At 41.7% G+C, this 12861-nt stretch overlaps 1 protein-coding gene across 1 annotated transcript; it reads left to right on the top strand.

The window, feature by feature from the left end:
* Positions 1-464: 464 nt before the first annotated feature.
* On the top strand, positions 465-6557 carry LOC119728820. The gene is made up of 2 exons (XM_038201217.1): positions 465-645; positions 3043-6557. Exons 1-2 carry the CDS (start codon positions 501-503, stop codon positions 4044-4046), a joined length of 1149 nt encoding a protein of 382 aa, XP_038057145.1. The 5' UTR covers positions 465-500; the 3' UTR covers positions 4047-6557.
* Positions 6558-12861: the final 6304 nt, after the last annotated feature.

Here is a 12861-nt window from a genome sequence, read left to right as displayed (position 1 = left end):
TGAGTCGTGCTGTTAAGAAATGTCGGTTCGTGTCCAACAGTACCCTGTTACTGACCCTTATTTTATTATTAGGAGGAGGGGAGGAGGGGCCGATCTTTCGGTTGCACCGGTTGATTTTAATAGCTGTTAGTACTGTTTAAATGATGTCATTCTTTTAGTGTATACATGAGCGTTTTGAGGATTTTTGAAAAGTATTTTAAGCACGAAATATTACAGTGGTACAGCTTTCGAACTGATGATGGCACGGTGCGGTTTTTTTTACATGCACTGAGTAATATTTGAACGCAGTATGGCTTCATCGAATGAATGCATTCAATTTTTTGGAGTGGCTAATCAATTTTATCACTAAATGATCAAATTATTTATAAGCAGCAAAATTTCCATTGATCTTCTCCTGTTGGTTATTTTATATGTGTTTTGCAAAATGTAGGCTAACTCCATGCACACACATCTCGATCACGTTTCACTACATCAGTTGATGAACTGTGACATTGTGGACGATGCCGCGACCAAAACGGACAGCACCACCACCGTCACGTTTAGCGGACATAGACACGGATCATGCCCATGATGGAGTACAGCCAAGTAAGCGGCGTCGAGGGGCCAAATCGTCTACCAGATCAAGTGGTCAAGAATCGTCTCAAGGTATAGGGCAAGGTCCCAGTTTCGATACGGCCACTCCTATCATTTCTGATACCGCTAATATCGACAATACATTAATCCCATCAGTTGGCACACCTTTGGGTTACCATGTTTCTTTGTCTATTAAAGAAAAGATTTGGAATGGTATTTATGTGGATATGTCCACGCTGTATCAGGAGCCTGCGGCAACCGCTATTGCTCGGGCAGAGGATGAGGAATTTGCCATCGCAGTTGAGGGCAACAAAATGGTTGTCCGCAAATCCTCTGCCCTGCAGCGGGGAAAGATTGACACATTTGATAAGTGGGCCTCCGCTTTCAATACATTTGTGGCAATTTTTGTGCAAAAACATCCGCAGCGCGCCCCTGAGTTGTTAAAGTATTCCGAGACTGTTCGGCTTGCGGCGCGCCAGTTTCCAGGGTTCGGATGGCGTAAATACGATGAGCAGTTTCGCCTCCGCCAAGAACATAACCCCTCTCGCTCGTGGGGGGTGATTGATTCCGAACTCTGGCTGACTGTCGCGGCCGCCCAAACAGTTTCGGCCATGACCGGCGGCCCGAGTGGCTCCGGCACTTTGCAACGCTCAGGCCTTGATAGTAAAGTTCCCATGGTTTCCAAACGTTTCGGGGTTTGTTTTGCGTTCAATGGGGTGCACGGATGTCACTTCCGTGGATGTAAATATGTACACAAATGTAGTAAGTGTTCATGCACGGGCCATGGGGCTGCCGTATGCAAAATGGGGAGTTCGGCTGCCGGGCCCGGCCCTTTTTCTTGGCGTAAGGACCAAGTCCGTAAGTCCAATGATCAGGCTGGGCAACACCTTTCCAAACCTGGCCAGGCTGCTTTTTCCCGGCAAGCCAATAGAGTACCAAGTACTAAGGCCCCCTCGGGGATTTCTTTTCGTCCCTCCAACACCAATTAAGGTCTTTGTTCTAAGGAAATGGTTGGACCGTTATCCAATTCAACGTGATGCCCATCTGCTAGAGAGAGGGTTTTCACAAGGGTTTTCGCTACAATACAAAGGTCCGAGGCATAGTAGGCAGGCAGGTTGCTTACCTTCAGCAGCTGCTCACCCTGAGATAGTAAAAGAAAAACTCCAAAAAGAAATAGCCCTAGATAGAATTGCAGGCCCATTCACAACCCCACCTTTCCCAACATTGCAGTGCTCGCCCATTGGTTTGGTACCTAAACGTGAACCTAATACATTCCGGCTCATTCACCACCTTTCCTTCCCGGCAGGGCATTCAATAAACGATTTCATTGATAAACAAGATTGCACAGTAAATTATGCCTCGTTTGATGAGGCAGTGCAGTTAGTGATGACAGCAGGACAGGGAGCATGGTTGGCAAAGTCGGACATTAAATCTGCTTTCAGATTACTTCCAGTTAACCCGGCTGATTACGATCTTTTGGGTTTTACATTTGAGGGAAAGTTTTATTATGATAGATGCTTGCCAATGGGATGTTCCATTTCGTGTTCCCTTTTTGAGAAATTCAGTACATTTCTAGAGTTCAAGGTGAAGGAGATTGCAGAGAGTTTGATGGTCACTCACTATTTAGATGATTTCTTATTTGTAGGGCTGAGTGCACATTCTTGCCAGGCACTCTTGCAGGCCTTTGAGTCGGTATGCACAGTACTTGGTGTGCCCATTGCACAAGAAAAAACAGAAGGTCCCCTTCAGAAATTAACATATTTAGGCTTAGAGATTGATGCCCTGGCTAAGCAGGTCCGAGTCCCTATGACTAAAGTAAGTGCACTCAATGACCAGTTACACTCTACTTTGAGTAAGAAAAAGATCACACTAGTAGCACTGCAGTCATTAATTGGTTCGCTTAATTTTATCTGTAAAGCCATTGCGCCTGGGCGGGCATTTATGGGTCGCCTTATTGCCCTTACACGAGGGGTCACTCAGTCTCATCACAGAATCCGGCTCAATCAAGGGGCAAGACAAGACCTACTTATGTGGATCGAATTTCTGAAACATTTCAATGGGGTTTCCCCCTTTGTGGAGAATGAATGGCAATCTAACACATCCATGCAACTGTACACGGATGCAGCTGCCAGTATTGGTTTTGGTGCATGTTTTGGTTCACGGTGGGTTCAAGGTAAATGGTCAGCAGGCTTACTACAGACCAAACCCTCCATTGCATTGTTAGAATTTTACCCTATCCTGGTTGCTATTAAGTGTTGGGGCCGGACACTGGCCAATCAACGGGTGTTATTTCACTGTGATAACTTAGCTGTAGTTCATATTATTAACCAGCAAACATCTCGTTGTCCGAGAATAATGCACCTTTTGCGACTTTTTGTGTTGGAATGCTTAAACTTTAATATCCAGTTTAAAGCTGTACATGTTCCCGGCACAAACAATGACATTGCTGATGCTCTGTCCCGTTTCCAGACAGAACGGTTCCGAGCGATGCTTCCCGGGGCAGCGAGCACGATGACTCCTTTACCCATCCTCCCTCAAATCTGGTAGGCCAGGAGATGGCTCGCTTGCTGTCGGCGGCTTTCTCGCCTCACACTCATAGGGCATATGCATCGGGTTGGAGTGCCTTTTGTAGATTTAGAAAAAACATACGAACAAATTTGCCCGCTTCTGTAGCAGAAACTAGAGAGTTCATTGCTTGGTTATCCTTACAAGGTTTGGCACACGCCACTATTACCACTTACGTATCTGGGGTTGGTTATTATCATAAAATTCGGGGGTGGCCTGACCCTACTAAAGATTTCATTGTTTCTAAACTCATGCACGGCTGTCGCAGGGATCGCAACAGGGTCGATGAACGCCTGCCAATGTCTCTACCGTTGCTTGCCCAAATTATTGAGGCATTTACACATGTATGTTCCTCACATTATGAAGCTACACTCTTTAAAGCTGCAGTGACGTGTGCATTCTTTGGCTTCATGCGCTTGGGTGAATTTGCTGCCATTTCAAAGACCAAGTTACAAGAATCTCTGTTGCATATTTCTGACATTGAGTTTTGTGACCTGGCATCAACCCAGCAATCAGTGGTGATTTCTTTTCCATACAGTAAAAACAATAAAACTGGTGCTCCACAAAGGGTTAAACTAGTCACCACACAAAACTCAGCACTGTGTCCAGTAATGGCCTTGCAGGGATATATATCAATTCGCCCCTCAGGCCATGGCCCTCTTTTTTGTCATTTTGACGGGTCCCCATTGACCGCCTACCAATTTAATGCGGTCCTCAAAAAGGCATTGACTTTCTGTGGGAAAGGAGACTTGCATTATCGCCCCCATTCCTTTCGAATTGGGGCGGCAACTACTGCATATGAATTAGGTGTTCCATCAACTGACATTCAACAAATGGGACGTTGGCGGTCAGACGCAGTATTGACCTACATTCGCCCCATGCCTGTGGTCACTATCCCCCCTATTTAAAACAATTTATGGCGGCCCACTCTTTGCCTTAATCTGGTTTTCATTGTATATTTGTCTTCACAGGCCCAGTATGGATCATTGGGGATTCAATAATACGCTGGGCGGCGAGACCCCTAGAGGTTAATATACCAGTACTGTGGCATGGCAAGAGCGGCGCCGGTATCGGTGATCTCCCAAATTTATTACACGTTATGCAGGGCCCACCTCCTTCAATTATCATAGTTCATTTAGGTACCAATGACCTGGGCAATATTGATTTTTTCTCAATCCGACAGAGGTTAGTGATTTATATGCAGTGTTGTCGGGAACTGTACCCCCACGCCACATTACTTTGGTCAGAGATCTTGCCAAGGGCTTTTTATTTTGGAGCCAACCCCCAGGAGGCCATGGACAGGCAAAGGCGGTCTGTCAACAGGTGGGCTCGTTCTCGTTGCGGCCGCCTTGGTGCCTTCTCAATAAGGCACAATCAATTTAATCGGACAAGTTTCAATCTTTACAGACGTGATGGTGTCCATCTGTCTCCTGAAGGGACCCTGATTTTCAGGGCAAACCTTTGCTGTGCCATTAGGCAATCTCTGCAGCCGCAGGTGGGGTAGGGGTATAGACAATGGGTGTTTTCTTCCTTGGGCCGCGCTCTGCGCGTGTGGCATTTTTTGAAGCGGATAAAACACCCCATGGTTCATTAATGATTTTTTACTCCTGCCATTACGATTTTGTAAATAATACTTAGGTTAAACAAAGCACAGTGTGCAACATTATGTAAGTAATTTAATGAGTAGTTAGTATTTTATTGTTGCTGTCAACATGTCTTCCCCTGAGTCAGTACAACAGGGGAGGATGAACCGTTCCGTCTTCTGTAAGTTCAAACGAAGAAAGAACGGTGCATCAAAATCTTTTGTGGACTTGGCATACAATGTAATTGTACATAGAAACAATTTATCATAAGCTTTGTGGTGATATAAAGTTTACTGGCGGTTTCTTAATAGATTTTCAGTTCGGCCTATCGTAAATAGGTCATTTATTGCATTGATGATTGAGCTGTGGTGCTCCGAGTCAAATGGTGCTTGGAGCTGCCCTTGGGCCTTTGTGGGTGCCCAAAAAACGGAAGAGCTATGGTCTCCAAGTCAAATGGTGCTTGGATGAGCTATTGGTGCTCTGGGCCTTTGTGGTGCCCAAAATGTGAATATTGACAATAATAATAGTGTGCTACATGGAGGATGGGTCGGCTGCCCAGATTTCGGTACCCGACATTTTTTGAATAAAAACCTTCTGGCTGAGGCGTAGACACACAAATTTTCTGTGTTGTTTGTGATTTTTAATTTGTCTGGTTATAATCAATTTTATCACTAAATGATCAAATTATTTATAAGCAGCAAAATTTCCATTGATCTTCTCCTGTTGGTTATTTTATATGTGTTTTGCAAAATGTAGGCTAACTCCATGCACACACATCTCGATCACTGTGAATGCATTTCATACTGTACTTTCGTATGAAGAACTTTGTACATGAAACCCTATTGACAAATTTGTGACAAAAGTGAGATCCTGTAAACAGGAGAAGAGCCAATCAACAGCCACGAATTTTAACCAATTGCTGAGAAGGCTTGGAGGGGCAACCAACCAATAAGAATTCTTGTTCTGTGACACTTGGCAAGGCCTGGCTGGGCCAATGAGACGTAGGGTTGGTTCTTGACATTCTAGAAGTAGAAAGTTTAGGCGGGATGGAAAAGTTGCTGGCCAGTCACTTTTGTCTCAGCCTCTGAACAAACAACTTGGATAGCAAATTTTACTTCACATTTTTAATTCTCCGCCACCTTCCCCTCCTCCTCCATGGCATTTTTTGAAGCGGATAAAACACCCCATGGTTCATTAATGATTTTTTACTCCTGCCATTACGATTTTGTAAATAATACTTAGGTTAAACAAAGCACAGTGTGCAACATTATGTAAGTAATTTAATGAGTAGTTAGTATTTTATTGTTGCTGTCAACATGTCTTCCCCTGAGTCAGTACAACAGGGGAGGATGAACCGTTCCGTCTTCTGTAAGTTCAAACGAAGAAAGAACGGTGCATCAAAATCTTTTGTGGACTTGGCATACAATGTAATTGTACATAGAAACAATTTATCATAAGCTTTGTGGTGATATAAAGTTTACTGGCACTTTCTTAATAGATTTTCAGTTCGGCCTATCGTAAATAGGTCATTTATTGCATTGATGATTGAGCTGTGGTGCTCCGAGTCAAATGGTGCTTGGAGCTGCCCTTGGGCCTTTGTGGGTGCCCAAAAAACGGAAGAGCTATGGTCTCCGAGTCAAATGGTGCTTGGATGAGCTATTGGTGCTCTGGGCCTTTGTGGTGCCCAAAATGTGAATATTGACAATAATAATAGTGTGCTACATGGAGGATGGGTCGGCTGCCCAGATTTCGGTACCCGACATTTTTTGAATAAAAACCTTCTGGCTGAGGCGTAGACACACAAATTTTCTGTGTTGTTTGTGATTTTTAATTTGTCTGGTTATAACCAACCTTAGCTGTTGAGTGATAAATACTGATCTTGTGTTCCACTAAAGGTATTTTGCCTGAACTGTTCAATCGTTTCGCTTGGCTGCCATTTGTATGTTTGACAATGGAGCTGCACACGGAACACTATTAATTTTTTTTTCAAAGAAGGAACTGAAAAAAAAAATCAGATTGCGATTCTGTGAACACAAAGTATTGATCAGACATGTGTCGATCCAAAATGGGACGGTAGTCTTGGAATAGCCGCTTGCACGCAAGCCTGAAATTGACATGCGAGTAGATTTGGCAATTGATTATGCAAAACCGGACTGCATCAGGTTTCAGAAGACCCGATAGAAAGTGTCCGCTCAAGGGCCAGAATCGCGAGGTCAAGTACGCAATCTTGTTTTGCATAATTAATAGCTCAATCTACTCGCATATCGTACACGCATGCTGTGCAAGGGGATATTCCATAAGCCAGTTTTAAACCACACGTTTAAAACTGCCCCCTCGACCTATCATTCCAAGCTGTTCTCACTCGTGTTCCAAGGTTCGCTTGACAAAGCGTCATGTTTGAGATTCATAACCCACGCCCAGAGTTAATTTGGCTCCTTGAATTGAAACCTGAAGTATTTAAACCTGACAAAGTATTATAAAAATAATAATAATTCAAATAATCGGCATTTAAGAACGCTCTTATTATACAACAGGTAGCAAATGCGTCTCACTGTACTTAACACGGGACAAACGCCTGTGATATTCGGCTGATCTGTGTAATATTTGATGTGTCACCTGCCTTTTTTTGCCAGGCTGCGGTGACCCTGCGCGAATGCGACGTGAACTGCCACTTCTTTTGTTGATTCTCAAAACCAATCATTCCTTTGGTCCAACCGTCCGTGACTTCCAAGCCTGTTTACCGAATATTTACAGGGGTTGTAGTTACACGGGTCCAGCACCATAGCCGTTAATTTAGGCACATCTTTTTGTGTACATTTTCATTGAAACAGAATTGTAGATTCTACACTGAAATATGAATTATGAACCCAGGAGAAACATATTGATGAAATGAACTATATGCATTTCCAAAGTCCCATCATGACAAATGTTATCCGATACCTAATAAAAAGTGAACAAGTCCAAACTCGTTCGTATGTACTTCGCCTCGGCCCCATCCCACAACAAAGACAGGGTCAGGCAAAATATTATTTGTTCAATACTTTGTGTTCACAGAAGCGTAGGCTGATATAAAAGACAGCACTGGCAAGTTTTTTTTCTTTTAAAGTTCCTCTCTTTGAAAAACAAAATCTCAGCACTGCTTGACAGTGGTCTCGTGCACCGTGTGCAGCTCTATTGTCAAACGTTATGGTTTATGGAACGAGTGAACTGAGGGGACTCAAGTGCAGTGTTTGTCACTGAATAGCTGCAGTTGGATACCCTTTGCAAAAGAGATATACAGTGCAGTGAACTCGTTTGATGAAGCCATACTGCACTTTAATATTGCATAGCCTATGCATCCTGCCCCGTGTTGTCATCAGCTCAGTAACGCCAACAATTAACGTAAGCTTTCGTCAATGTAATACATTTTAACAATCCTCAAAGCGCCAAGGTATACACTTAACAATGATGTCATCTTGCAAAATAGTTATTCGGTATCGAATTACAAGCAACAGATCTGTCTTTCATAATTATTCATTAACACGAACAGTATACTGTAGTTTGACTTGTAAGTTTTAGAATGCCCAGTCTATTAAATCAGTACATTTATGTAAAGCTGACACAGTCACTCAACTTGTAATTTAAAACAGGTTACCAAGTTAAAGATGAGTTGAAGCTATATTTCTGTAGATACAAGTTTTTAAACGTCTTTCTTTAATGTAACGTGACATATGACGTGATGACGTTGTCATGATATTTTAAATATCGTCTATAACTGATGAAGTTTACAAATTGTATGCACAAATAATATATAAATTCACGAAGAGCAAATGACCCTATGCGTCTTTAAGTTGGATTATAAGAGATTGCAGGGGCGGATGAATACATTTTTGAGGGGAGGGGCGGATTTTTGAGGGGAGGGGCGGGGGGTAGCCCGTTAAATTTGTATTAGGTCCGATTGAAGAGGACAGGCAGACATATAGGTTAGTACAATAATTGTTTTAATTTCCTTTGGTGTCAGAGCAGGCCAGTGGGGGGTTCGACCCTCTTCACCCCCTCTGAACATTACCAACACGTTGTCGTAAAAGTTGGTACCTTGATCCGGTCTTAACTTTTTCTTTCAAACGGGGCTTGCGGTCGCTGCCAAAGTTACTTGAATGTGATGGGGAGTAATAAATAACCGTCTGATTTTTTTCTACATACATTGTAAACCCTCAGTGTAGTACGGTGGCTCATATTCGCCAATTTGTTGCGCAAGTCCATTATCCTTATGGCGTTATAACGCCGTACTATTGCGTTATAACGCCGTACTATTGCGTTATAACGCCGTACTATTGCGTTATAACGCCGTATTTTTTTTGCGTTATAACGCCGTATTTTATTGCGTTATATCGCCGTACTATGGCGATATATCGCTATACTACTGCGTTATATCGCCGTACTATGGCGTTATATCGCCGTAGTTTTGCGTTATATCGCCGTATTTAATTGCGTTATAACGCCGTATTTTTTGTGTTATACCATAAGGTTACTTCGAAAGCCTACGGAAGCCCATTAGCGCCACTGGAAGTATATATGTTACAGACTATTTAATTCGTTATTACGGATTATTAATTCGTTCTCACGGATTATTTAATTCGTTATTACGAAATAAATCTGGTACTCACACGCGGAGAGCACGTGATCAAAATGCACTGAGAGCTGGATAGGGTTTAATCAAAATGCAACATTTCGGGAACAAATCCCCAGATTGTCTCAAAGCATAGTATCACCGACCCTGATCATAGAATGGCCGGTCTTAAATTTCGCTAAATCAGTCGAAGGCCCATTGGCGGCATGCGGCAAATTTTAACAAGATCAAACCAACTAGCATTAGCTTGGAACTTGTAGATTGTGGAAAAAAAATTAAGAGTGATTAGATCAGACTAATTAACTAAAAAGATGCGCAAAAAGCTCAGGGGGCTTGGCCTTTACCCTCACCTTTTCTTTTTCGCTCATACCCTTGCGACACAACGGTAGAGAAAAAAAAAATAAAGAACAAGCTTGTATTGGTGCCTTGGTATTTGTGAAATATGAAATTATGAATAAAGAGCGATTTTAGGTCCGAATAACTAACTTAAGAGCGACGCAAAATGCGGAGGGGGAGGAAGCGCAATCCCCTCCATGTTCATTTTTTCTAGATCATCGCAAAGCACTTTTTAAATCCTGCCAAGTTTCTCTAACAGTTGTTCGGATGTCCTGTAGTTATTTTGACACCACGTTATGTAAATAGGGCATACTCTCGTCGCAAAATGTCCATTTACCAAAACAGGTCGTGAGGTCGGCTTAAATGTTATCTTTTCCCATCACATTGACCATGTTTAATTTACATGAGAGTGCGCATGAGATCGAGAGTGCTGACTTTTTAATGACCATGAAAACAAATCATTTTAACAGGTTGAATTGAAGCTTCACACATGTACTACAGATATTTGGGTATCTATTCAAATAATTTCAGATGTGGGAGGAGCATATCAGACCTCTGGCACCCTGGGATGGGTCGATTAACTTTGTATACAAACTTATCACTATTTATCATTGATATTCTTCAAAACGCCAGCTTTTCGTGAAGTGCAAAGGATGGATATTGCAACTATTATTACTTTACTCTCATGATTATAAATTCAGACAAGAAAGAAAAACAACTTAAGAGAAAAAAAAAGGAAAGAAAAAGAAGCGCGATGTAATATTGCTTTAAATTTAATGGGTTTGGGGGGATGACCCTGTCCCCTCTAAAAATAAATAGAAAATAAACGGTTGAGAAATATGCCTTGTCCCCCTCTTAAAAAAATCAATCCGTAGTAACGAATTAATAATCCGTAATAACGAATTAAATAATCCGTAATAACGAATTAAGTAATCCGTTATAACGAATTAATAATTCGTAATAACGAATTAAATAATCCGTAATAACGAATTAATAATCCGTAATAACGAATTAAATAATCTGTAACATATAAACTTGCAGTGGCGCTAATGGGTTTTCGTAGTGTAGCATTTCAAAATGGCGACGTCACTGTTGATTTTCGGCGTTAAGAGTACGGCGATATAACGCCATAGTACGGCGATACTAACGCCATCGTACGGCAATATAACGCAATAAAATACGGCGATATAACGCAATAAAATACGGCGTTATAACGCAATAAAATACGGCGTTATATCGCCATAGTACGGCGATATTATACAAATAACGAATGTTTGTGAGTGCGATGGTAAGAATAATTTCATGAGGTGACAGATTGAATGTTCTATTCCATGAGGCGAAGCCGAGTGGAATAGAACATTCAATCTGTCACCGAATGAAATTATTCTTTCCATCGCACGAACGTAAAACATTCGTTATTTGTTTTATACAACACCTGAATAAATTCTCGTCATTTGATTGGTAAATTATAAACTACAATTTATTTTGATTTTAAAGATGTTGAACTACCCCTTCACGAAAATGTTTGAACCCAACGCTGTAGCGCTGGCTCTTTGGAATAATACGCGCTACGCTGAACGCGCACACCGTACCAGCATGCATTTAGCACGCAAATACCGCGTCATGGAACAAGCGCAAAGTGAAACGGTATAACGCATGGGTATAACGCATGGTCGCACCGTGCATTATACCGAATAATAATATGTCACATGATCTACAATTCACCAATCAGATGACGGGGATTTATTCAGGTGTTGTATAAAACGCCATAGTACGGCGATATAACGCCATAAGAAAAAAGGACATGCGCAACAAATTGGCGAATACGAGCCACCGTAGTGAAGGGAGTTTTGCATTTTCAGATACCAACTTTTACGACAAGGCGTTAGTAATGAAAGTAAAGGAATTCTTTCTTTATAATTCGTGTCGTCCAAAATTTGGTGAAAAAGTCTCAAGACATTTTGTAATTTTTGGCTAACTTCTAGGTGACTTGGTTTCACAGACCTTTAAATGCTTACAAAATCCACGGATGTATTTTTCTCATATGTAAACAATTTGTGCAACTTTCTCCTCTTCTTAAACGTGTGAAAACTGTTTTACATCTCTTTGCGGTTAGTTTTATTGAAAAGTGCACCCTTTCAGCATTTTTAATTTTCCATGTTTTTAAGATAATTTTGGGCGCCGTTGCTGTGATATCATTTCAGGAAGGTACTGTTCAGTTTAAGGTTTCCTGTTCAAATTGTGAACCAAAATATTGCTTATTGAAAACATTTGTGGGAAAGGGTACTAACTTATTGGCCTACTGCCATATGTACTGACACTACAACGAATCACCAAAGAAAAGAACATTTAGGACAGCAAAATATCCCAAATTCTATAGTAATTTTTTTGTGCTGAAATAGCTGTAATCTTGGGGTTTCTGCCCGGAATGGCATCACAGTTTTGCACATTAATATGGAAATTCGCATTAGCATAAAACCAAAAGTCACCAATATACCGTTGAAAATGGCAACAACGAAAATTGAAAATAAGGTTAAATGGGACACAAAGGTGTGTTTTCAAGGATTGCATTAAAACAATTACATTGCATGGGCTCACTGGTGCAAAGCAGCTTGCCATGCAGGTGTGATTTTAATAAGATCTCATCCACATTTTAAATTTCACTAACTCTGAAAAAAAACAAAAAACCTCTTCAATGTCACAAGTATCCATGATTGATGGCGAATGGTGCACAGGGTTTAATGACTATCCTCGCTTTCAAATATTAACCACTTCAAACTTTTTCTCAAAGCTCTCTGCTTTTTTCAAGTCTTAAATGTGGGATTTGGGGAGCTCTCGGTGGGTGCAGCGGCAATTAAGCCTTTCGGATATAAACATGTTTTGGAAATAAAGAAAGTGCAAAGTGCACATCACGCATGTAGACAATCCGTTCCATACACTTTTACACAAGCTCAGATAGGTCGTTTATCCTCGTGTAGTAGTCTCGGGTCCGAGATGATCCTTGTGTTTTTATTCAACGAGCGCACAATCAACCTAAAACCATTGTCACACACCATCGCTGATATAGAGGGCGCCGGACGAACGCAAACACACACGAACCGCTATTCGCTCGTACCCCTCGCCCTGCAAACAGGACGCTGGGATACTCTGATAAATTCACGCTCTGATTGGTTGGATTTTGCGCATCATCAAGGT

This window comes from Patiria miniata, unplaced genomic scaffold, assembly GCF_015706575.1.
Source record: "Patiria miniata isolate m_02_andy unplaced genomic scaffold, ASM1570657v1 HiC_scaffold_20, whole genome shotgun sequence".
Classification (NCBI taxonomy): domain Eukaryota; kingdom Metazoa; phylum Echinodermata; class Asteroidea; order Valvatida; family Asterinidae; genus Patiria; species Patiria miniata.
The sequence above is the reverse complement of the archived record's forward strand: the minus strand, read 5'-3'. Positions and strand labels throughout refer to the sequence as shown.